Raw genomic sequence first — 26,111 nt, 5'->3', positions numbered from 1 at the left:
CATAGGACCGTAGCATTTGGCAAGGTATTACTTACAGGTACCCCTGGAAGGCCATCAAGTCCAGGTAAGCCTCTGTCACCCTTCAAACCTGATTGTCCTGGAAAACCTTATCAGAGAGACAAAAATACAATTCTATTAATTACATGCTTTTGCACATAGCTCATTGTATGTTAAATCTTTGTGAATTTTTTCAAAGTATCTCTTTCTATCCCCAGTTATATCAACATAATGCTGCTAAAGTCAGTGAAGTTGACTGGATTCATGTGCTCATGTGCTATATGTGTCTGCATTCAGAAACTCAGAAGTTGATGATTCATTTGACTTAGGAATGAATTCACATTACTATTTAAACCTACCATGCAACCACTGCAGTCTTGAAACTACCTAAAATGTATTAATTTTTCTTAACAGCCAATAGAACAATTGCTAGGTGTAATATCACTGTTTGCATGTGGCACTTCTCCCATATGCTGCCAGAAGAATAATTTATTTTTTTTTTTTGGTCAGAGAATTTAATGCTAGGATTGGGAGTGTACAGATGGGCCACTGACAAACCTGAGCACATAGGGCAAAAGCTTCCCACATTATTTTTCGCTTTCACAATCTTATGTGAAAATATTTGGACTACAGTTTGCAAAGACTCGTCACTGTGACCAGCTTCTGAATCCTTGGTAATTCTTGTTGATTGCATTGGAAATTTGGAATCAGGCCAAAAATAGGAATATTCCATCCTCCTTTCAGTAGTTTCAAAAACAATTTGATTAGTGGGACAAAAAGTAATTAATCTTGTCGTATCTGCTGCATTTTTAGATTTTAGCCTATGTAGTTAATTCTCAGATAGTTAATAAGTTTTTACCTGCGGGACCTGGTGGCCCTTGTGGTCCTGGAAGTCCAGGAGGTCCTACTTGATCACATAAGGCACAAGTTTCACCTTTGTCACCTGAAAAAAAAAAAACCAACAAAAGATTTAAGACAACTGCAAGCAGGTGGATTCAGGGGCAAAAGCCAATCTAATACACTTCATGTTAAAAGAATTAAAATAAATACTTCTAATTACATGCTTCAAAGAGAATTTATCAGCAAACTGATACTCAAAATTCTTTAAAATTTTTAAAGGAATGGCATAAAAATCCACTTAAGTCTTATCCTAAGGATAATATTTAATGGAACATTTAAAAGGAACCAGACTGAAGAGGATCAAAAAGAAGAAAATAAATATACACTGGGTATAGAAGAAATAAAAAGATTAAAGCAGAAAAAGGAGAACCTCTATAGTCACAGCAGTTTTGCCATTTTAGAAAAGCAGAGCGAGATTAGGAAGGATCAATGATTGTGTAAATGAGTGCAGCTCATTTTTCTATATATCCATTTAGTCAATGCTGCTAAAACACATGGTTGACAGTCCTATTTATAGGTGTTACAATTTTAGCTTCAATTATACTCATGGCAATGATTCATAAACCATTTCTATTCCCAACTCATCTGGCACTCTCTAATTCTTCGTCTCAAAATTCACATCTTAAATTGCCATGGATAATTCAATTTACACTTAACGGGGCTATACTCAACCCTGTCTTTCTTCCCAGCTCCTCTTTCAGCCCCGCACCATCCTTTATCACTTTCCAGCTAAGTGAAATGCAAATGAAGTTAGTGTCACACAACTCAGTACACAATATCCTTCTTTTACTCATCAGAGACTCAAGAAACATCTTCCATGTCTGTGAACTATTTGTTTAACTAACTTTAAGAACACTTTCTCAGGATGTAACCTAACTTGCTCAGCCTCTTTACATAGCCAGGCTTCTGGGTACAGAGCATTAGAAAGTAATAACTTTAAAATAGTATTACCTTTCTCTCCCATCTCTCCTGGAAATCCATCTCTTCCTGGAGGTCCAGGACTACCTGGTGCACCTGGTTCTCCCTGCTGGCATTGATCAATTCCATCTGCAACGGAAATGCAATAAAGAATATTGTTTGACAAGTGCAAGTTTCCATTATAGGGCTGCATTTACGAATGTCACAGCTGAATGTATCTATGAAGAATGAGAAGTCAGGTTAGCATTTTACTTTTCTATTTGATTTGCTTTGAAAAATTTAAGTGGGATTCTGTATTCTGATTCCATATATACTGCTTAAGAAACTCCAAGAATTACAGAGAAAAGACATCCTCTGCCATAATGTTACAAACAACTTTCACATAAAATCTATTTTTATTCTAAGTTTTGGCTAAGAAAAGTGCTGTGGGTGAAAAATTGCCAGTTTGACCCTGAAGAGAATGGAGAATGTTGACACTCTGATGAAGTTCACTAAGTAGAGTTTTTTGTAGGCTGATCTTTGTTTTTAATGTTTTAGGAAACCTTCTAGGTCAAGAGCAGCTTGTTAACATCTATTTAACTCCTTCACACTGATCAAGCTTCCTGAAAACAAGAAACTTTATATGTTAGGAACTGAAACAGGTAACAAAGGAGAATATTTAGCAGGCTTGATATGAGAATATAAATTGTGCTTGTTCTGTTTGACAATATGGAACAAGTTCTGACCCAATCCAATATGACATCATTTTGGCCAAAGCTAGTAGTGAAAATGTTAATGTGAAGTTTGGCAAACAACAGTTAAATGAAAACAAATTGTTTCATGTTATGCACTTGAAGAAAGCTACAGAAGTGTCTGGGGAAGGAGTAGAATTAAGCAGTGACAGAAATGTGTTGTATGAAAACCAGGAATTTCTCTTATTTTTAGGGCAAGGTAAGATTTAGCTATTTAATTCCATATTTTAGGTTGGTCCATATCTCTAGGTTGGCACATTAGGACACAGAGGAAACCAATCTGTATTAAGGTCAATTATTTGGTTATACTGTAACAATCTGAAATGAACTTTTAAAGAAATTTTAGAAATATTTATTTAGCAAAGAATATTTGTTCCAGTAAGGAAATAGGCAGCTTACTACATCATGGAATAGCTTTTACTTGGTCCATTAACAACTCAGACGTGTTTCTTCCATGATGCAGATACGTTCTGATTGCAGCTTTTATAATGTTGTCTCTTTTTTTTTTCTGTATATGCAATGTGCATTATTGAATCTTCATTGTGAAAAGTAACTGAGTGCTTTACCTACCTGTTCTGCCTGGAGGACCTGGTGGGCCAGGCAACCCAGGGGGACCTGGGAAACCATCTCTTCCAGGGGGTCCAGGTAAAGAGAATCCTGGAGAACCCTTTTCACCTTTTTCACCTCTCTCTCCAGGGACACCAGGTGATCCTACCCTATCTGGAAGTGGTCGACCTTTGGACAGAGTAAAACATACATGAAAAAAGTGACATGTGAAGACAGTAACTTCAACACATTAGCTTCCATTAGGTTTTAGAGAGAAATGGAGAAATGTTAGTGCAAAATAAAAAAGAGATTGTATTTTTACTATTGGTGTTTTATACAAAATTGAGATTATATACTCAATACAGCTCAGAGTAACTCACTTTGGTTAGGTTCCTAGATAAACATACTTATTCTGTATTAAGTGCCTTTCCGAGATTTAGTTGAATCAACTTTTGCTGTGCCACCACTCCTGTGGTGACAGAGGAGTTAATTTAGGTATTACACTTAGAAACTAATATACACTTCCTTATCTCATAAAAAAACAAATCTTAAACACACTTACAAAGAGATAGTATGTGTAAAAGCATCAATAAATAAGTATTCAACAATCCTAGCAGAGTTCAGGAATGCTAAAACCAAAACTTTTTGTGGGAATAATAAGTGAACAATAGCCAATAAAGAGAAGCAGCTAAACAGCCAGAAAAATACTACTTAAGATCTCATTTTAGCTATTTGTACGGTCACACAGGTCTTCATACTTTAATGAGTTATTTCAGTTCACAACTAATCACTAGCCTTGATTGCTAAAACATTTTGAGCCTTCTGCAACACTGCCGGAAGATATGAAAGTCACACAAATCTCAATTTTTGTAGGGTAATGACAGACTGAGAGCTACCATTCCTCTTGTCTTGTCACACAGAATTCTTTAGGGACTATTACAGCCTGTGGTATAGTATCTTCTCCCTAAACTGTGAAAAATTTCTTCGAAACTATCTGACCCTGGCTCACATTAATTTCATATTTAGCTCACTGTCAAGATAGAAAGGAGGCAACAGTGGTATCACTGCACGATGTGCTAGAGTCAGGTTTCCACAGATGATTCTCTTCATTTTTAAAAACCAAATATTGTGGGTTAATTCAAACACATATACATATACATGTGCATGTATACATAATAGCAGTGTTGTCATGGATGTGAAGATGTTAAGACTATGAAAAAGGTAACATTCACAGACAAAAGAAATAACTTTTATTAGATCAAGTGATATAGTAAAAAAAAAAGCAGGAAACCTTCAGGAATTACTTTGATCTAATAAATGTTATTATTTCTCCCTGCAAACCTTGTTTTATTATACTTATGCAAACACATACAAAGCTGAAGTGAGAGCAAAAACAAATTATCTGCGTATGAGTATACATACACAGGTACATATGCACATACCCGTGCACGTATTCACACTTTACAACTCTTCTTGCCCAATGGAGCCACATTCTCCAGACTACCTCTGACGACATGGGCACACAACTTCTTCAATTTAAGCAGCAAGTTATCAGGGCTCTACACAAAGAGCAAGGCTGCATCACCTCAGAGACATGAGAAAAGCCATCTACAGGAAGGGTCTAGGAAGATGATCAGACCCCAGAGAGTCCACTGCCTGGGTGTTCTGTAAGTCAGGCAGTAACTGGCAGCAGCTAAGGAGAATATCTCTCAGGACTCCTCACCCAAGAAAAACATAGGAAAGATATGAACAAAATCAGTGGCCATAAATTCATACCTGGAGGTCCTGGGATTCCTTGTATACCAGGGAAACCTTTAGAAAGAAAGGTTTTCAATTAGGCAATGAAATCAGCAATGCCAACGTCAGTGAACTTGAAGCACAATTACTTAAGCACATATTACAAACAAGTATTATTTAAGTATCTATCACTGAATCAAAAGTTAAGTTAAATAATGTATAGATATCTGCAAACAATACATTCAGGGAAAAGCCGCTGCTGTGTGCCATCTTCTCCACTGATCTTTATTCAACAGAGTAAGCTCTGTAACAGGGAAAATGGGAAAGGGAATGCTTGATTTTCCCTGTTTACTGAAGAACTTTGTAAATTATGCAAGTCAATTTTAAGATTAAAATTTAGCTACTGTCTCAAGATTCTCTACATTACTATCCTTTTTACGCTTGTATTGATTTTCATCTTTCTTAAATAATCTCCTTGGATTATTGAACTGCCATAAAAACAGATCCCAGTTTACTGTTTTTAATCTATTACTGAAAGGTAGTCTTACTTATCATGAGAAGCAGCATCCTGAAACTACAACAAAATGTCATAACTTGAAAGCAATTAAATAAATAACTGGAACATCTCACTGTCCTATAGAGCCCTTAAGTTCACAGGTAGTGCAATTTTAATTTCTTTTAATAAGAAAAGTACAAACATAGCTCAATAAAAAAAAGACAAGACAAAATACATACCTTTTTCACCTTTTTGACCTTTCAGTCCAGGCAAACCTGAAAGTCCAGGCTCTCCTTTTTCACCAAAAGTATCTACTGGTCCAGGATCTATAACCTGAATCACAAGACAAAGACTAGGACACTAGAAAAGCACAACTGTACTCTCATTTCTATCTCCTCCATCCTGATCTGATGGTACAGAGGCCATTTTGGTTTGTGATCACAATTCTGAGCAGTTTTCTTTATATTTGCAATTTCAGCAATACATAACAACTGCTGTGAGAGGGTTGTAGTTGCTGAGGAATTACCAGAGAAAATAAAGATTTCCTATTCACCAAAATTCCTACATATCAGCAGTAGGATTAAGCGGAGAGCTTTATAGCTCCTTCCTGAACAAGAATGATGCCAAGAAAGCTCAGTATGGTCTAAGCACTGACCAACGAGGTTTTTATCATCTAGAATTTGAAAATATTCTGCTGTGACAATTTCTGCTAACATTGATCTGAGCTTGACGTATAGGATACTGACATTTACAATAAAATATTCAGGAAGTACGCACCATTTTTCAAATCAAATCAGCAGATGTTGGGAATTTTCTCCCATGTTGGCAAATCAGCATCACCAATGATATATTTGTTGCTGACAGATCCAATTTTTTACTTGAAGTGTTAAAAAAATAGCAAAGTTTACTCTTTTGAATTCTATTTCGGATACTTCGTATTGATTAACAATGTCTATAATTTTCATAGTCCAAAATATTTGAAATTCATATTCTTTGAGAGCTCCTTTCTCAAATTTCAAACATATTTAAAACAACTGTATCCAATTTCTGTTTCCATTAAGAAAAAATAAGGACATGACTGATTAGAATGAGGTCAGAAGATGCATAGTCTTTCTTTTTTTCCCTCATTGTTTGAGTGCTTTCTCTTTCACAAGATTTTTGTTTTCATTTACGTTTAAAATAAAACAATAATTTCTTTCACTTACTCTTCCTGGAGGTCCTGGAAAACCTCGTTCACCTTTGTCACCCTAAATAAAAGCAAAATTTACATTTTAAATCCAGATCATATTTTCTTTCCCCCAAATAGGATTTCCTTAGCAAATGAACACTTTGATACAGATTCATACAACTTCCAAATGATAACTACCTGGACCATTAAAATAAGCAGTAAGTAGTTAGTTTGCAGGCCTGTACTGCTTTACATTAAGTAAAGAGAAACTGGGATTTTTAGGAAAGTACATTTCAAGATACGCTGGCTGGGCAAAAAGCTTGTAAAAATAAAGCCTGCATTAATCAATTCATACGAGAGATCTAAACCAGGGATACCTAAGCTATCTTTAATTTTGACATTTCCTAGTCTCACAGTGATGACTTTACAACTTAGTAACATTTATGTGCATTCGTTGCATTCTTAACTCCTCATTCTGCGTGATGGGAAGCAAAGGCCGCTACTACGCACCTTCGCACCAGGCTCCCCGGGTCGTCCTGGAATCCCAAATCCACCAGGCAAACCCTGTGTGTAGAAGACAGCAAAAAGCAGAAAAGACAAATATAGTTGCATCTTAGCCCTGGCAGCATCAAAGGTTTAAATTTTCAAACCTTTCACTAATTCATGAAAAGCAACAACTTTAAGTAAACAATTCAAAAGGGCTGTAAAATTTCAACCATTTATAACACACAGATAGTTCATTGTTTTCAATGTAAGAAACAGTATTGGAAATTCAGTAAAATACATACAGTTTCTCCTTTTGGTCCTGGTTCACCATCTTTTCCAGGCTTTCCCTGTAAAACACCAAGTTCCACTATGTTTAAACAGATGGCCACATACATGCGATTTCTAAATACAGTGGGTGAAACACTAGAACAAAATAATCACTATTGCAATGCACTAATTGAAGTGTGCTAACACAGCTAACAGTGCAGAGGGTACGAAGCAGGCAATTTGTGACTGCCTAGCACTTATGTTACTCAACATACTACAAGCTGCTGAAGTACATAAAACCTTGCAAATCTGTTCCTGGATCCAGGAATAACATATGGATTTCCCAGTCAAGGAGGCCTCAAGACAAAATATATTAACAGCACAAGTAACTGGAACTAGACCCAGAAACTCTTCCCATCATAGTAATCCTTTTCTATATATATACTCTCCAGCCTCACAAAACCTTTATCCATAGACATTTGGTGGCTCAGTTTCAGCAGAAGGCATGGAGCGTGGCCCCATATCAGATCGCAGGGTAATCTAGTGGCAAAACCCACTTATTATAAATTGAAAGCTCTAATTTCAAATCACAAGGCATATGATAACCTACAACCCAAGATTTCCTCCTCCAGAGCAAAATGATTCACTATTAGACCACTGTGTTAGCCTGCAGAGGGGATTATATACCCTTGAGGTAATCAACAGGTATGTGATAAATGACCTCGATGGACTAACCTACTTTTCAGCATTTTCTTCCTCTTCCTATGGACTACGAAGGTACTGGCACCTAGGCTTGTAGCCTAATCCACTGGAGGCTGGCTTTTATTTGGTGTCACAGTGCTTAGATTGTATGTGTATCATAAGCAAAATGAGTATGTCCCATAAAACAATGAAAATTTATATACTTAATACACAAAGTAATAGTGCATGTAATTCAGTCTAAAAAAACAATCCCATCAATTTAGGTCAAAAAAAAAAATCTAAAACAATGCAACTGAAAGATAAAAACAATACAAGAAATGTGAACAGGCCACCACTGCTGAAGTGTGCAGTTACGGTATCTTATAAAAAAGGGTTACAAGTAATTTTGAAGGATTAATTAAAAATGTTATCTGTAAAGTTAGGAGAGTCTTCAAATGTGCCCTGTGATTGGAATTAATCATATGGTTTCATTCCATGAAACTAGAATATAAAATCTTAACATTTGTTCATCTTTCAAGCCTTATCTTAATTTTGGAACGTTTGTTTGTAAGAAATAGTACCTTTAGGCTAAGCTTATTTTGTAGATTGCATGTAAGAGTACTTGAAATAAATTCAATACGTTCCATTTATGTAAAGTCATTCCTACAGAGTGATTTGTTTTGCTTTGGAACGACTTAATCTTGCTTCAGTTGCGATCAATGGGAGTCTTGCCTTTTTCTTCAGCACTGCAAGCTACTGTTAGGTGTCTTTAGTTAGTTAGTTTATCATGTTATCACTGCCTTGACTTGTACACCTGTCCTATAGCAAAACTTGCTTGTTTTAAATATACCAAATTTGCTGTTTCACTAATGGCTACTAAGTTTAATTAGCTTATGGAAACAATACAAGAACTGTAATTATGGTATTGATAAAGTTGAGCACACTTACACGTGGACCAGGCTTCCCAGGTTCACCCTTTTCTCCTTTGAAACCTGAACCTGGCAATCCCTGGAAAATAAGTACACACCAGATTAAAAATACTGCCAAATTCTACAGCAAAATTGCTTCTCTCAGATAGCTATAAAGATATTCAGGGCCATTATCAGATTATTCACAATTTTTAAAGTAATTAAAAAAAAAATCTACACAATACTCACCGGGTTTCCCTGTTCACCCTTTTCACCTGGTTCACCCTAATGAAATTATAAAAAAAAAAAAAAAAGTAGATTAGTAAGAAAAATCTTATTCATTTAGGCTGCAAATCATTTAATTCTTCAAGTCAGGAAAAGCACATTTAACCCTGTTCTCCACTTCAAGAACTATGCCTAATAATATGATGTGCAAGTCCAGTATAAGCTGCTTAATTCAAATTTTTAGAATATTGGGTGCTTACAGGACTATGCTTATTAATCCTTCCTCAGAAAGTCCTCTGCTGTATGCGTTATGCAATTATTTATGCATTTCTCATTTATCATAGATTTTTCAGAAAAAAAAACTTCTAGAAAGACAATCAAAATTCATTAATTAAGTAAAACAGGGAGAATTTTTTTTAAAATTGGCTGTAGATTACTTATATTTTCTTTTTCCTGTTTTACTTTTGTTTGCTAATTCCTCTTGATCATATTTTAATGAAGAGTACAATAAGATTAATCATTTCAGGTCTCACCTTTTCTCCCTTTATGACTTCAGTCCCTTTTTCTTTCATATGTGGTGCTGGTCCTGGTGGGCCTGGGGGGCCCCTTACCCCTTGTTCTCCCTGTCAACACCAAATTCAGGATAGTCAGTTGACTGACACTGAGAACAAACATTACTAAGACCAATAACATTAACTTTTGAAAATATAGATAAATGGGTTTTTTTAACTCTTTAGTTCAACAAAGTCAGTCAGAGAAAGGGTTACATAGATAGTTACAGGAGACACAACTGTATAATGCGTGACAGATAGAGACTGCCATGAAGAAAGATCTCTGAATCTCCTGTTAGGGTGACAATTGATTAATACCAAATATCAGGAACATATCCAATTAATTATTGTAATAGTACAAAAGCTTTTTAGTGCCTCATTTAGAAGGAAGGAGATTAGCAGGAAAGAGGTCAGCTGCAGAAAGTCGATGCCTAATGTTAGTCAAAGCTTACAGTGTTCCATCAGCTTTACAACTGTTGTTGTAAAAGCCAACTTGAAGGTGACAATTGTGGACCATATTTTTTAAATGTGTCAACAGCAGGGTCAGAAACTCATCTTCTTATATAATGCAAAAGTACGTTCTTTTACAGCAAAACACCTCCAAAAAGGATTGACACGTTTCTGTCAAGCAGTAATGCAAAGCAATACCATTCATTTTTTACTAAAGACAAACCTGAGGAGTCTAGGGAATCTCCATCTACTTCTATGACCAACATTTTTTCAAGGATTTTTATGATAACAAGTTAATTTCAACAACGTGTCACGTCGCAAAAAAATTCTATCCATTAGGAACAGTGTGGATCAAAATACATAAATAAGGCGGTGGATTAAAAAAACCCACCTAAGTAACATAATTTACTCAAAAGGCTTCTGTCAAGAACACTTATGAGAAGCTTCTGGAGAAGGGCTCAGACACACTATCAATTTACCAAATAACCCACGACTGCAAGCATTTCTTGGCTCCCCAAAATGCAACATAAGGCACTTCAGCCTAGACCTCTCGCTGGGAGAGGTAACAGATTAAACCTAACATGTTTTACCTCCCATTTGATGCCAGCTAAGAGAATAAAGTGGATCTTGGAGCACATCTTTTGGCTTAGTTTCATTCAAAAGTAAAGCAGTCAGTCTGTTCTGAAAACTGCTCCTCGTTGAGTCAAAACACAGTAAAACGGGACAACTGAAAGATCTGCTTCAAAAATATACACGAGAGTCCTACCACAATTAATTCCGATAATTCTGTACAGCACATGAAATCTCATTCCTCAAAACTATATCAATTTCAAATAAATCTCATGGTGAGTCCCAACATACAGAGTAAATGTTTCTAGATTTGCCTACTGCAGACTAAAGTAGTTGATACCAGCGGCAGCTGGAAACCAGGATAATGACCTAAATTAATGTCAGGTATAACATAATCACGAACAAAGTCTGTAATCATTCATGACTTCTGTTAATTTAGCTGTAAATTACAGATTTATTCAAGTCTTCCAAAAATCACAGTGCTGATTTTCTCCATTGATTGGTTCCAACAGTTTATTTATTTAAAACAATGTATCAGGAATATTTCTGGCAGTTGTTCTGTAGAAGTTTTCAGGAGGCTTACCTTTTCACCTTTTGGACCTTGAAAGCCCAAGCCCATGTAGCCCTGAAAATATAAAATACACATACTTAGTCAATTTTTATCAGCAGTGCATACATGCATATATATACATATATATGAAAGTATTGTGTACATGGAAAAAGTTAAGAGAGGATATAAAAGAAAGACTATATCTTTTAAATGTACATGTGAAACAAATAAATAACTATGTCCTAATCCCTCTACTGTTTTTTTTTAAGTTCTGCATCACAGCAACTCATGAAAAAAACAGATAGAATGAAATTTTCAGATAATTTTACTGTTAATATGGTCTTTTTCAACATTTTAGTGAAAATTTTGACATTTCTAGACAAGCTCAAAAATCATAGAATGTTGTAATTACTACTGATATGATCAAGTGAGTTAACAGATCTAAACAAATTTGAAAAAAATCCAAAAAATGAGTTAACAAATCTCTCTTTATGATGCCCATTAAGACAAAAATAGATCCTGAAATGTAAAAACCGCACTCCTTTAGGACCATTTTTTTCCAGATTTTGGGGATTTGGTGTGCCAAATAAATAAACTAATAGACAATCTTTACAATAAAAAGAGTCTTACCTTCTCACCCGGGAGTCCTGGTGGCCCTGGGGGACCCTACAAGACAGTACATTTTAGCATACATATGTATATAGTACACTAAGTGGAACAATGCCTCGTTCTACAAAGATAGTAAAAACACAAATCTTTCCATTAAACCAAGATGTAAAGTCTTTTTCTGCTACTGTGCATAATTCACAACTTAGAATAAATAATAAAAACAAACAGAATCTGTCTAAGATATCTCATCAGACCTTGTTTTGCAGTTAAGAGTGTTGGACCTAATCAGTATCTAGACAAGAGACAATAAAAAAAAAAAGTCTATGGTCCTGCACTGCAAATAACTTTATTACTGATTCTTTTTTTTTTTTTTTTGCAGTTTTGCAAGTTATATATTAGTCCTTACCTTTCCTTCATTAAAATTGCCCATTTTCACATCAGCAGGTGCAAATGCTGACTAAACCGTACTACAATTATCCATTACATCACTTTCAGTTTTCTTCAGGAGGGTAAGAAATCTCCCACAGCTCACTTTAACAGCCAGAAACACTGGGTGGATTTTTACCAGATGGAAATAACTGATCCCTGCTAGTGTTACCTGCATCCAGTACAGGAAGATATTAGGTATCTGTTAGACTCGTCAAAATGTCAAAGAGCTGAAATGCCTTCAGCATTTGGCAATTACCACAATAACAGACAGTTGATATCCTGCTTTTCATGGGACTACTACTGTGGCTGTCGATAAGAACATTTTGATTTTGATTCAGATCTGGCTGCTAGGTTTGTGGTTTATTCTCTATAAATTAAGTAGAGGAAGAAAGGAAAGGAGGAATAACTATTACAACCTCTCCCACACAAAAATACCCTCCAGGTCTGCAAGAAGAGATGACTGTAGGGGCAGTTGCTATTGAAAAACTATGTGACCTAGTCATTCTTGCTTTGGTAGAGTCCAGGAGGCTAATCATGAAGCCTGGAAGCACAGGTTATCCTCCCCAGATCCCACTCAACACTTCTCTATAATAAAGCTCTATAAGTAAAGTGCAAATCACCATGAGAGGAAACTTACTGGATCTCCTGGAGGCCCTTGGGGCCCCATTGGTCCCTGAAACCCTGAAGCTCCAGGTGGACCCTACCAAAAAATTAAAATGTGGTATTATTAAAAATGCAATATAAGGTAAAAGTTATATTTATTTGGTAATGTCATGATACTGCTATAATTTTAATTGAAGCTCACTGCTATTCAAACATCATGTAGACTTACAGGTAGTCCAGGTTGGCCAGGAAAGCCTTTATCACCTTTTAGCACACTAGGAGGTAAAAGACCAATCACTTCACCTGGATCTCCCTACAATAAGAAAAGAAAAAGAATAATACTTGAACATCCATTCAAATACATTCAAAATACCAGTATTGAGATGACAGGAAAATTGGAGCTATGCAAAGTTCAGAACATTCGGAAAGCTGACTTCAAAAAAGTCACCTTACTTCATTTAATTCAGCTGAAACGTAGCAAGAGATATGAAAATTTAAGACCTTAAGTGCAAAATGTCTTTTAGAGCCGTCTAAAGAGACTCCAGTGCCAAATCTTCCCTCATATCCTGATTTCCGATATTATAATGGGCAATCAGAAAGATTTTCCTACCAAATCTATCACTACTAGAGCGCCACAAAACTGAAGCATCTGATCTGGCTGCTGGGAGAAGTGGTAACCTCACAATCTCTTCTCTAGGCTGAGATCTTCGGTCTTATACCTAATTTTTGACATAGAAGCGATTTATGGCATCTTTTTACTTCAAAAAAGGAATTAACTTTGTCTTACTTAAAAAAAAAAAACTAACTTGATTGTTATCCAGTTCTTTATGTCTCTTTTTTGAGAGCAAAAGATCCCATTTTTCCTGTGTTTTTGTACAAAGTTGCAATATCGTGAGCGATTTTATTTCAGGAGCTGTGTACCTATGCATACACGCCATGGGAAGAAACATTTGAGCACTTCACTCTTTATAGACAAGCCAGTTCTTCCCACGTGAGAGAAAGAGAGAAAGAGAAAACTTCAGGTAATCATGTCATTACATAGCTGAGATTACATTTAGACTTATAATTAGCTATAATTCCAAATTATATCTGTTTATTTCAGAGAGCAAAAGCTCTCTGTCAACATTCAGTATTTCATTCTCCAGTTCACAAAACGCACTCAGATACCTAGTTACCTAGTTAGTTAGTTTAATTTTTTTCTTTATGAAAACTGTTTAGCATGTTTTGGATGCTTCCCATATCACGGGCTATATGACCTGCTTCCACAAACGTTATCTATGTGAAACTATTTACATAAATGAAACGTCAGTATCAAAACAAATATTTGAACCATAAAACCTACCTAAATTCTTATATACAATTGAGTGGCCACCGTAGTGTTTATAGATAATTTATGATATGTACTACCTTTGTGTGTTGTAATCCATGTAATACTTACACTTTTAGGACCTGCACAGAACAACACGTATGTTCAATTGTTATTAACTGGAGGCCGCCTCACTGTCTTTATTTAGTGGGACTGCAGAACAGAGTACAAAGTGAAACACGGCGGTACCATTTTTTAATCCTTAAGGAGGGACTGCTAGTCTTAGAGGGTGTCGAGTTCATCCTAATTCTTATTGTTAGAAGCAGGATATGAACACATGTAGAGTAAAATGTACCTTCATTCCAGGAGGTCCTGGAGGTCCCTGTGAAAAAAGACGTATTTGATGTTATTGTAACTCGGTATTACATATCTTGCATCTTATACTCTATATCATTTCATTTAGTTATATCTGCATTTCAAGAATCACGGTTGAAACAAGTGAATCAAACATGAAAGAATCTACTTACTATGCTCCCAGTCAGTCCTGGTAAACCCGGGGGACCTACTGGACCTCTTTCACCCTAAAGGGAACAGAGAAATTGGTTTTGTTTAGGGAACATATGCTTGAGGGATGTTTTTACTTCAAAACAGAGATGCTGTTATAAACATATGTAAATGTCACCTTTGTGCCATTACATCCTGGAATGCCAGGTGGACCAGGAGGGCCATCTTGTCCAGGAATGCCCTACATGAAAAGAAAGTAAAGAAACTAATAATATAAGCAACAAGCCAGCTCAGATGTCACAATTAAAACATTGACGTTCTTTGTAAAAATACATATACTTCATACGTACAGGAAGGCCTGGATTTCCTGGAAAGCCTGATGCTCCTGGGGGGCCCTGCAATTGACAAAAACATAAACTGAAAAGACAAACCCACAAAACAGCAACAAGAAGCTGCACCTGAGTCCCATTTCCAGGGATGACAGTCAAAAAACAAGTAGCAGTTTCTTTAAAACTTCCTTGGCAAAATAGCTCTAATGAGCTATGATTCTAATCTCCAAAACCTCTCAAACATGGCACCTTAGTAACTGGAAACTGAAAGCAACTTTTTATATTTCTTTAACTTTTCAAGCATTAATACGGATTTCCTTCAACAGGAACTGGAGCAGAGCCTTACATACAGGTAAAAAGGGATGCAGAGATGCTGTCTTCTCACAACCATCATTCTCAAAATGAAATTTACTGTAGACACCTCTTCATAGCAGAAGAGGATGTTAATGCACTGTAAAGATATTTCTCCATCTTTCATACTCCACATCAGCGTATCAATTTATCCTTATTATAAAAAAAAAACCTACCAGGTTGAGGTAACTCTTTCTCCTTGAGCAGCTTTTCAGTGCAACAAATCAGGAGTTTGACTTGGCACATCATTTTCACCCTACAGCTTATTTATTTGTGCAGTATTTCCTAATACATGTATTATGAAGCAAAAAAGATGTACTGATGCACAGATGTTCTGAGCACAGTGAATCCTGTGCTCAGATATTGTATTTGTATCTTCTAAAACTTTAGAATTGCTAAAATACATCTTGTCTAGTCTACTTGCACTGTAGCACACAAACACATCTGCCAGGAGATGCCAATTTACATTAACGCTCAGGATATCCCAGGGTATCTTGAACATCATGGACTGAAATAAGGATTTCTTGATGTAGCAGAATACGTGCTCTGTAATAGCTCAGTAACTGCAGTTGATTCAGTAAATTCTATGTGCTGCAGCAACTGCAGGCAAATAGAGAACAGAACTGAGATTGCATTTTCAAAATCTGTGGACAAGAGATGCATGCATCATTACTGGTCAAGTAATTCGAATCTTCTTTCATCATTACATTACGAAATGTGAAAATGCTCAGGATGAGCTTGGCACCTCACAAAACTTCAAAATATATGGCTCTGGCTAATATAATGTACCAAAATAAGCCTAAAATAAGTGCCACATTAAATAGAAATGACCACAGGAAGGTTACAGGCATATCGAGAGCCTCCTGTAGCAAAGTCCCTGCCTTTAATTTGTCTCTGCACCTTATGCACATTTTTAACATGTATAGGCTCATGAGTGCATCAGCTTCTTAGCTGGACTGCTTCAGGGAGGTTAGATGGCAAACATAAAGGAGAATTTTGCATGAGGTTATTAAATTTGTCCATATTCAAGCTGGAAAAAAAGCTCCTTGGTATGCTGGAAAGATATCAAACTCATATTAAAGCTAGTGCTGTTGATGCAATGGTAAGTACCAGGTGAAAATGCAAATGAAGAAAGGCACTGACTGCTCAATACAGAAAGAACTTCAAAGCCAAGAGCAAGAATTATGAAATTATTGTGCAGCACAAGGGGATGTAATTGATTAATTCAAAGAAGGAACTAAACCTGTCTTGCACTTGAAGGCAGCCATGGAGAGTTAAAGACATATAAACCCATAGACATCAGAATTGAAAAAAAAAGTAAGTTAGAACTCACTCTTGTTCCCTTTGTTCCTGGCAGCCCTGGTTCTCCAGTATCACCCTGCAAAGGAAAAGAGATAGCTTTGTCTTTCCTAGGGTCAACAATTTAGGGAAATCAGAGTGTTTTAAATATTAAAGCTTAGGTTCTTACCTTAAGCCCTGGTGGCCCAGGGGGACCTTCAGGTCCTTGCATTCCAGGAAACCCAATCACACCCTGTAGTCCCGGTAAGCCTCTTTCTCCCTGTGGAAGAAGACGACTCATTAGCAACTAAACAACTGAAGCTGCATCTTCAGACAACCCACATATCCCCTTTTTCTGTGCTCAAGAAACCTGTTAGGTGGTAAGAAGCTACATGTGACAGCAAGCATTTCATGTTGGTGTTTGAAAGGACTATTATAAACAAAGAAATATATCTGTTTCCATAATAAGCTGGTAGAGGTTGAGAGCAGCATAACAGAAAAGCAGGCTCTGAATGTCAATGAAACCTTTTTTCTGTCTCCCTAGATAGCACTGCTCATAGCATGTTTATACCCCCAGGATCAGGAAGGCCACTTTCCATCTAATATACCCTAACTGCATTCCTATACACATACCAATACATCCTGGTAGAAAATCTAACACCCAAAATCAGCATTTAAATTAATGAAAATCACAAATATCACTGTTAAGTCACTACTGTATGAATGGCCAATACCACTGCTCTTCTATATCATTCACAACAGCAGATTTTGGAGACCAGAATTGTCAGTCTTGAATTTCAGGGTGGTTCAGAGACAAAGTGCTTCGAGATACAGGATCCTGCCAAGAAGCTGAACACACAGATTGTATGTGTCATCCTTCAGGTTCTTCTTTAATGCTGTATGGGACACCTATGTTTTCTGTGCCGTCTGTCTCCCTAGAACCCCAAATGTATTTAAATCAGATAAATCCAGAGGCAGAAAATCCATCCACAGTCCAGATCAATATTGCAGCTACTATACATTCACTATACTTAGACTCCCAGTGAAACCATGAGGAACACTGTCAGAACAAAGGCTGCAATATCTACACATAGGGGAGAGGGGGAAAAAAATGCATGGCAAAGTCTGAAAATAGCAAATCAAAAGCCAAATATTCCACATAGGAAGTAACTAGAGTTGCCCTTTCAAGTGTGGTGTGAAACAGGGAGAAACACTTCATATTGTCAAAAAAAAAGTGGCAATATTGAATGAATAAAAACAAGGAAAAAAAAAGGAAAAGGTATGTAGGTTTGGACAACAGCTAAAGAACATGGCACCTGTTTTAGAAACTCAAAACACAGACCAGTTTTCAAAGGATACCAACAAGAAAATAAAATCACCAAGATTCAAAACACACAAAAGGAAGCTACACAATGATTTAAGTGTTTTAAGCAAAACCGTGAGAGATGAGATTGATATTGGTAATTAACAAACAATCTAGTATTTGGATTTTAAGATCCTATTTGCTCAGGACAAATATTCCCTGCAATATATTGGTAACTTGCAGAGGTCAGCTGAGAACAGAGCACACAAGGGAAGAAGAACATCTGAGTCTTGGAGAGCTCACTCTTCCAGTAGGTACAACAGACATCTTGCAAAGAAAAGGTTATGATGTGCAGGCAGAGGAAACTGAGTGATGACCCATGGACACAGTGCTAGTCACAGTTTCAGAAGACGTGAGGAATTGGAAGATTTGTGGAGTTACTGGGTTGATATTGGTGTTTAGCTCCTTGACTGAGATTTTGTTAAGAAGATGAAGATACAAGGGAAAAGAGAGGTGATTGACAGGTAAGAAGAGCAGGGCCAAGGACGAAGGAATGGAGAAAAGTATAAATGAGATGATAATAGCATGAGAAAGTGAAATCAAAACAACACTCATTTATTAATGTTTCCTGACAGCAAAAATTGTCCTATGCTTCTCCACTCTTTCCTCCCACAAAAATAATTTTTTCAATAAAAAGGCACTTTGCCATGGTTTGAGAATTAAGTTTGCTAGTAACCCAAATCTGAGGCAATGTGTTAGACCACAAAACATAGCAAAAAAAAAAAAAGCAAACAGCAGAATAGTCGAAGACATGTATTTCTAGGTCAGCTGTTAAGAGGCACAAAGTTCAAGTTCTAAAGTAACTAAAAATTGTTTTGAAAGATATTTTAAGGAAAAATGTATCAGGATCCAGGCCTCTGAATAAATGCTGAAATAATTAAAAATCTAAAAACTACTTGAAATGTTAAACAGACTACTCAGGTTCTTAAACTCATAGTTTTGCTGGCTAATTGGCATTGCAGGAACAAGTGTGCTTCTACAAAATCAGACGTTGTGTCACTTCAGACCAGGATTTCACACTGAACCCCAGGCACTCACTCTCATGATTTGCTGGGAGATGGACTAAGGAGGGAGAAGACACTCAAGTACATAGAACAGGGTTTTCCATTGCTGAAAGAAAGCACAACACGTGCAAATGAGAAGAAAACAAGGTTATTTTGACACCCACAGAGAAGTACGAGTCATGTGTAACACGACTGATACTTTCTGCACTCAGGTGTTCTGTCCATCTGAGGTTTTCAACACATTTTGAACAACTGCACGCTCCAACACAGGGAAATAGACTTTCCTCTATTCTTAACGAAAGATAAAACTGAGGTTTACAGATCAGATTTTCACTTAGTCTAAGGCTCCCTTAAGACTGTTCTGGCACTGTAGAAGGGCCTTAACATGCCGGTAAATCACTCACTAAGGTAATAACCACTTCAGCTTGCCAAGGAGTTAACTCAAGGCTTGAAATAAAACAAAAATTTGGGCTTCCAAGGCAACTATAGCCAATTGTCTCAAGTCTGTCTTCAGCCTCCCAGGCTGCCCTGTCTGAGGGGTAAAACATAGCTGCGGGAGCAGAGTCAAGACCATATTGAAGCACTGCAAGCTAAGATACATCCAGGTTTCCCTAGAAACATTTTATTTTACTGACTTGAACTGTTAGTCCAACAAGAAAAATAGCTGGCTATTTGTCCAGGACTTCTGGACATCCAATCAAGCTACTGGATGTCCCAAGGCCTGGAGAGCATAACTCCTGAGCATGTGGAGGGCCGTACCGTCCCAAACACCGCAGACTCATGGTTTCTTATACTGGAACTGAGCTCATCTTTTTGCCTGTGATTTGCCAGAGGGAAGTAAGGAACATAAAGGTGATTGTGTGTGAGAGCAACATGATTCAGTTGGAGATGTCCCTACTCGTCGCAGCGAGGTTGGATTAGATGGCCTTTAAAGGTCCTTTCCAACCATAACTGTTCTATGATTCTATGACCCCCTGCATGCAATCTGCCACTTTGCCAATTATTCTAATAGGGGAGCATGGACTTGCTCACTGCTTACACCTCTCCCTCTACTCTGCCTTCTCATTTCATTTTACTGCAAAGTAAGTCTAAGATAAGTCGTTCAAAGTAAGTACGGGGTAAGTAGCCCAACCTTGTGCATTCTCAGGCTACACAATTAATAGGACCTTACTCCTCTATGCCATCCATGGAAGCTCAGAGAAGTTAGGACAACCTATTCCACCAAGACCCAGTAACAGACCCTGGGATGTCTCCTGGGTTCCAGTCCCTTTCTTTAGTCCGGGTATCAGACTATCTCTTTGTATAACAGTCTTAGAAATCTAATACACCAACACTTGTAAAGAAAGAAGCAGCACTAATGAACAGAAGTCTTACTTCAATACTGCTGCTCCAGTTAGTATCAACTTCCACCACAAGAGTTTTTTTCCTCAGTGAAACTACACTAAATCATTGTAAAATTCTATCAGTCTAAAAGTATCTACACTGAAAAAGAGAGTACAGAAACTACGATCTAGAAGCTGTAAAATCATGTGAACACAGAGGTCCATGTGACCTAATGTCACTGGGTAGATCAGCCTGCAGAGATCACTGGGGTAGCAACATTTGTACTGCTGCTTTTGTACCCGAAGTGGCTTATTTGGAACTTCAAGCTCAGATGAAGCTATTGCTTATTATGCTGTGAGGTACAGACATAAGTATGTCCTGAAGATGCCTTGCATTGCAAGGGAATACTTGAGCAGCATCCTTTCCCTGTTTGCCTGCCCAGTTCCTTTCTTCACTCAATATTCCGGCCAAACAGCCCAACAGCTAGTGTTTGCACTACATTTATGCTGCAACTCATTAAGCATCCACACTACATTAATTGGCAAGCACCAGATCACCGCTGCTGCCCCACTTATTTTTCGCTCAGCACTGAGATTTCTAGCTGTGACGCGTGAAGAGCATGAGACTCTAACTGCAAGGGCTATGTATTGTTCAAGTTCCAATATTCACAGCTGCAAAATCTTGGCAAGCAATATTGAAAGAGCTTCTGCTTCTTACAAATCAATTCATGAGACTTAAAAATTAAAACAGATGTAACCAAGTCATCTGTACCTCTACTGATTCAAAGCAAACTGTCAGAAAGCACAAAGGAGAATTCATTACTCAGCTCACAAAAATGAATATGCTGCCACTCAGCTGCTAAAAATGCGGAGGTGCTACGTAAAAAGGCAGCAAGTGCTCAGTCACTGTTGCACTCATTTAATAAGCACGATGCCTGTGTTAGCCTAGCTTTTGTGAAATGCATCCAAATGCCTTTGCATTAGGTAGTTCAAATTAAAACAAGTGAATGGTGGCCTTCTATGATGGGGCTACCGCATTGGTGGACAAGGGAAAAGCAACTGATGTCATCTACCTGGACTTGTGCAAAGTGTTTGACGCTGTCCTGCAGAACATCCTGGCTCTAAACTGGAGAGACATGGATTTGACAGATGGACCACTTGCTGGACAAGGAATCAGCTAGATGAGCACACTCAAATTGCTGCAGTCAATGGCTTGATGTCCAAGTGGAGACCAGTGACGAGTGGCATTCCTCAGGGGTCAGTATTGGGACTGGCCTTGTTTAACATCTTTGTTGGCGACATGGACAGTGGGATAGAGTGCACCCTCAGCAAATTTGCCAACACCACCAAGCTGTCTGGAGCGGTCGACAAACTGAAGGGAAGGGATGCCATCTAGAGGGACCTTGACAGGGTTCAGAGGTGGGCCCATGCGAACCTCATGAAGTTCAAGAAGGTCAAGTGCAAAGTCCTACACCTGCCTACCAGGCAACCCCTGGTATGAAGAGGTTGGGAGCAGCCCTGCCAAGAAGGACTTGGGGGTACTGGTGGATGAAAAGCTGGACATGAGCCAACAATGTGCACTCTCAGCCCAGAAGGTAAACCACATCCTCGGCTGCATCAAAAGAAGCGTGGCCAGCAGGTCGAGGGTGGTGATTCTCCCTCTCTATTCCACTCTCATGAGACCCCACCTGGAGTATTGTGTCCAGCTCTGGAGCCCCCAACAAAAGAAGGCGACCTGTTAGAGCGAGTCCAGAGGAGGGCCACGAAGATGATCAGAAGGTTGGAGCACCTCTCCTATGAGGACAGGCTGAGAGCGTTGGGGCTGTTCAGCCTGGAGAAGAGAAGGCTCCAGGGAGACCTTATAGCAGCTTTCCAGTACCTAAAGGAAAAGGGCCTACAGGAAAGATGTGGACAAACTTTTTAGTAGGGCCTGTTGTGACAGGACAAGGGGTAATGGTTTTAAAGCACAAGGAGATAGATTTAGACTAGATATAAGGAAGACATTTTTTACCATGAGGGTGGTGGAACACTGGCACAGGTTGCCCAGAGAGGTGGTGGATGCCCCATCCCTGGCAACACTCAAGGCCAGGTTGGATGAGGCTCAGAGCAACCTGATCTAGTTTAAGACGTCCCTGCTCCTTGCAGGGGGGTTGGACTAGATGACCTTTAAAGGTCCTTCCAACCTTAACCATTCTATGATTCTATGACTCCTAAACAGAGGTGAACCTGTTAAGAGTGAAACTGCATAGGCTGATACTTCTATCACCTACTCTTCCACATTAGCCATATGAAATGCTGTTTGACACATTGAACAACTGCAGATTGGTAAGCAAGAGAGTCACATGACATGAAACAGTTGTTTCAGAAAATTCAGCTGTAATAAATTAAGTGCTGAGGGGGAGGAAATAATCACCACTCTATTATAAATTATTTCCCCTATTATTTTGTCTAGGGACTGCTGGACTGGGAGACTTCAGACTTGAGAGATTGGTAACATGGATATAAATCAACTGTTTCCAGAAGTGTGGGCTCATGGGGTGTCTGGACTCATACGAATGTAATGTTCTCAGGCTCTCCAGACACTCAGGCACATGGTGAATAACAATATGCAGATCTTCCCGAAGCCATTTGAAAGATGCTTCATACGCATCTGCCAACAGTTGAGATGGCAGGACAGACATGTGCCTGCCCTTCAGCCAAAAAGGCATAAAACTCATCTGTCAGGGAGAGATGTCAAAAGGCAGCTGAGCTGATCTACCTTGCAAAGGTGGCTCTTCTGCTCCTCCTTCTCCTTTTAAATGGATGGTGCCACCTCACCCTTCTTTACACCAACTGGCATGATCCCCTCAGCCTCCACCGCACCAGTTCAGCCCAATAAATTTCCTCACTTTTCTTCAGCGAGTGAGCTGGCTCCACCCTCAGTGAGCTGAGGAGCTCATCAGGTGGCCAGGCAGCTGCCAAAACCGATGTGAGAAGGACATAGCAATGCAAGACGCAGGCCGGAAAAGCAGCGAGAGCAGCTTCTCACACCAGTGCAGCAGGGTTTGCTGGAGTTCATCCACCACAACTCCTCAGCTGTGCCTTTCCTGCTCTGAGCTGGGAGTCAAAAAACGCTTGACTTTGCTGGAGAAGCCATCTTCAGAGCAGTGTGGCTGCTGACTCTAACGTTGTTATAAGCTCGGACTTTCTGTCTCACAAAAGCTGATGTTCATTGAACCAAAATGCCACCAAGGGCATGTGTGGCAAAGAAATGCTACTGCTTCAAGACGAAAATTGAGGACGCAGTTTCCAAAAAGAGAGAAACAGGGTCTGACAGTTCATCATTCTTTTCAATTTTTCTCTTCTCCTCTGTCTGATTTTAGAAACAGTCTCAAGCACTGCCTTTGCAAGAGATTAGTTTGAGGCCTAGGCACATCTGTTAACAGGAAGACCCATCATCCAAACCATTCACCACATGTTGATGATTCAATGGGACCTTGTAAAATCTACAGCAATCCACAACAGCCGTGCAATGCCCTACACTGTTTCTACCCAGACTACCCCAAGCCACATGAGAGGTGAATGTAGGGTCTGTATTTGTTCCTTCAGCTGATGTAACCATGCACGCTCCGGCCAACTGACTTCGAGGCGCTACCCAGTAATTACGCTGTACAGTGGGAAACACTATTGTGTGATCCAACTAGCACTCCTAAGTCATTGTGCTTCTCTCCACACTCTTTTAAACGTGTTACAGAATTGTAATTGGCTCAGTGTTACATCAATGAAGAAACGGAGGTGGAGAAAATCCAATTCTTCAGTACAAGAATATTTTTAACCACCAGAGGGAGCACTGGCCCTGAATATCTTCCAGGAGTAAAATAAACATGTCCAATAAGTATCATCTGTTTGTCCTCAGCTGCACTTACCATTTTCAGTATTTTATTGAAAGTGCGAAGTGGATATCAGTCAAACAGAATTACTGCTATATGCTCGCACAGCAGGCGTCCTCAAATGCACTAAGGATGCTTACCATCACAAAATTCCCACTGCTCATTCTTCTAGCTCTAGAATCTATCTGTGTTACAGCTACATAATTCTGGAGCTGCACGAGTAAGGAACAATTAATTACACACACACAACTGTGAAGACATGCAACGAATCTGTCTAGGAGCTCTGGAAAGATCTTGGCTCACCCAGAAGTTTCGGGGCTGAGCCCCTGACAGTTTGCAGAATGGAAGAGGGAGGTTGAGGGGGAGGAAGGGGGGAGTCAGCAAAATCTAGGTTCTTGCACTGCCAGGAAGCACCTGAGAAAGTTCACTCACATGAAAACGTGAGTCTAGCATTTTCGGTATGACTAGTAAGAGCAGCCACAACAGTTTTACATCACCTGCACAGTTCCAGTAAGGTTGGCTATGGGCTAGATGAGATCCCTGCACAACTTCAACGCATTACCAGGGCCACTCTATGTTACACGCAGACACATATGTTGACAAAGAGCTACCCCAGCAGCTGCTGGGGAACATCCCTCCCTTGTCGTGCCCTCTCTGCCGCTGTGCTAGTCCTGTCACCTCCTTCTCCTTTGCTCCCTCCTCGGTGACTTTCACCTGTGGGACTCCGTCAGTCCCACAGTTACACCAGTTCTCAGGCTGCACTTCGAGGTGGCAACATTGAGAAGCACCCACTTACGGTGCAAAAGCCAGTGCCATACAGTTTTATATACACAGGGGCAGAAGCTGCATTCAGATCACGAAAATGAAGGCCTCAGCTCTGTTTTTTCTCTCCCTGAAAGGTTTACTCTTCCTACTATGAAGGCACCCTTTCCCGAGTCTTGTGAATTTACGACACTGGGGAACCTGTGCAGCTTGATACAAAAAGAATCCAAACCTCCCATAGTGAATCTATCCGTATAAACATTTAATTAGAGAGCTGTTCAGGTTTACTGTTCAAGGACTGAGCTTGTGCTTCTGCCTTCTAAAGACGAAAGAATGCTTAGACTGAAAGCATATTTCAGTGTCGCCTCATGGCTGCAAAGAGCATTCCGCAGGAAGCTGCTAAGTGCTTCCCAGGAGTATAAAAATAGAAATAACTGTCTTTGATTATTCTTCTCTCTGCCTATCAGTATGTGTGTGCTTAGCTGGTGTGCAAGTAAGTGGGTGGATATACAGTGTGTCTGAATTTTATTTAGATGCTGAATAAGAAGTAAAATGAGTGAAGTAAAATTAACATTCAGAAGTCAGTCACGGCTACAGACTCAGCCTCCATTTAATTACTGTCAAGCAACTGGTTGCCTAACAGTATCGTAGAATTTCAGTCAAACCAGCTATAAGTAACGGTCCCTCCCTAAATAATCCACCAAGCCTTCTTCATGTAATTCCTCTTCTAGCTCATCCTCATTTTCCAACTGTGGTAGTCAATTTTTTTCAATGGAGGTATCCAAATTTCACTTTTTAGGATTTCTTGAGCCATGTACACTCTTAACTTAAACTCCTCATGTTTCCTTACATCCATGTGTCTTCGGCTGATGTACTTTTTCTGTGATATTTTACCTTGGTGTAGATAAATGGTGCAGATCCAGAAGTAGGTAGGATGCTGAGAAGGAATGTATTTGTACTTACAGCAAATTATTATTTAGAAGATTAGCTTGTTTTGCCTCTGACAAGGAAAAATAAAAAAGAAAAACCCAGTCACTGAAGTTAGCGGTGTACATGCACTTCTCATTCATTCACAAAAGATAACATGCATGACCTGTAGTTTGAACATTTTATAAGCCAGGAGTAGTCCACCTCAAAGCATGATTGAGGGCTCAGTATATGAGTATGTGAGGTTGAACATTGAAGGTCAGGAACATGAAGG

General features: G+C 38.7%; 1 protein-coding gene across 1 annotated transcript in view; it reads right to left on the bottom strand.

The window, feature by feature from the left end:
- Positions 1-26,111, bottom strand: part of COL4A1 (collagen type IV alpha 1 chain) — a 127,172-nt gene that overhangs the window by 36,729 nt on the left and 64,332 nt on the right. The window contains exons 3-24 of the mRNA XM_086770532.1: positions 16,781-16,870; positions 16,646-16,690; positions 14,983-15,027; positions 14,811-14,873; positions 14,656-14,709; positions 14,484-14,510; positions 13,052-13,135; positions 12,857-12,919; positions 11,812-11,847; positions 11,215-11,256; positions 9,594-9,683; positions 9,085-9,120; positions 8,876-8,935; positions 7,282-7,326; positions 7,004-7,057; positions 6,531-6,572; positions 5,565-5,658; positions 4,869-4,904; positions 3,117-3,281; positions 1,849-1,944; positions 857-940; positions 36-106 (exon numbers count right to left, since the gene is read on the bottom strand). Of these exons, the coding sequence (XP_086626658.1) occupies positions 36-106; positions 857-940; positions 1,849-1,944; positions 3,117-3,281; positions 4,869-4,904; positions 5,565-5,658; positions 6,531-6,572; positions 7,004-7,057; positions 7,282-7,326; positions 8,876-8,935; positions 9,085-9,120; positions 9,594-9,683; positions 11,215-11,256; positions 11,812-11,847; positions 12,857-12,919; positions 13,052-13,135; positions 14,484-14,510; positions 14,656-14,709; positions 14,811-14,873; positions 14,983-15,027; positions 16,646-16,690; positions 16,781-16,870 (1,422 nt within the window). The remainder of the gene's footprint in view (positions 1-35; positions 107-856; positions 941-1,848; positions 1,945-3,116; positions 3,282-4,868; positions 4,905-5,564; positions 5,659-6,530; positions 6,573-7,003; positions 7,058-7,281; positions 7,327-8,875; positions 8,936-9,084; positions 9,121-9,593; positions 9,684-11,214; positions 11,257-11,811; positions 11,848-12,856; positions 12,920-13,051; positions 13,136-14,483; positions 14,511-14,655; positions 14,710-14,810; positions 14,874-14,982; positions 15,028-16,645; positions 16,691-16,780; positions 16,871-26,111) is intronic.

This window comes from Chlamydotis macqueenii, chromosome 1 (genome assembly GCF_036417535.1).
Source record: "Chlamydotis macqueenii isolate bChlMac1 chromosome 1, bChlMac1.mat, whole genome shotgun sequence".
NCBI classification, from domain to species: domain Eukaryota; kingdom Metazoa; phylum Chordata; class Aves; order Otidiformes; family Otididae; genus Chlamydotis; species Chlamydotis macqueenii.
Note: the sequence above shows the minus strand (reverse complement) of the source record. Positions and strands in the feature narration are given on the sequence as shown.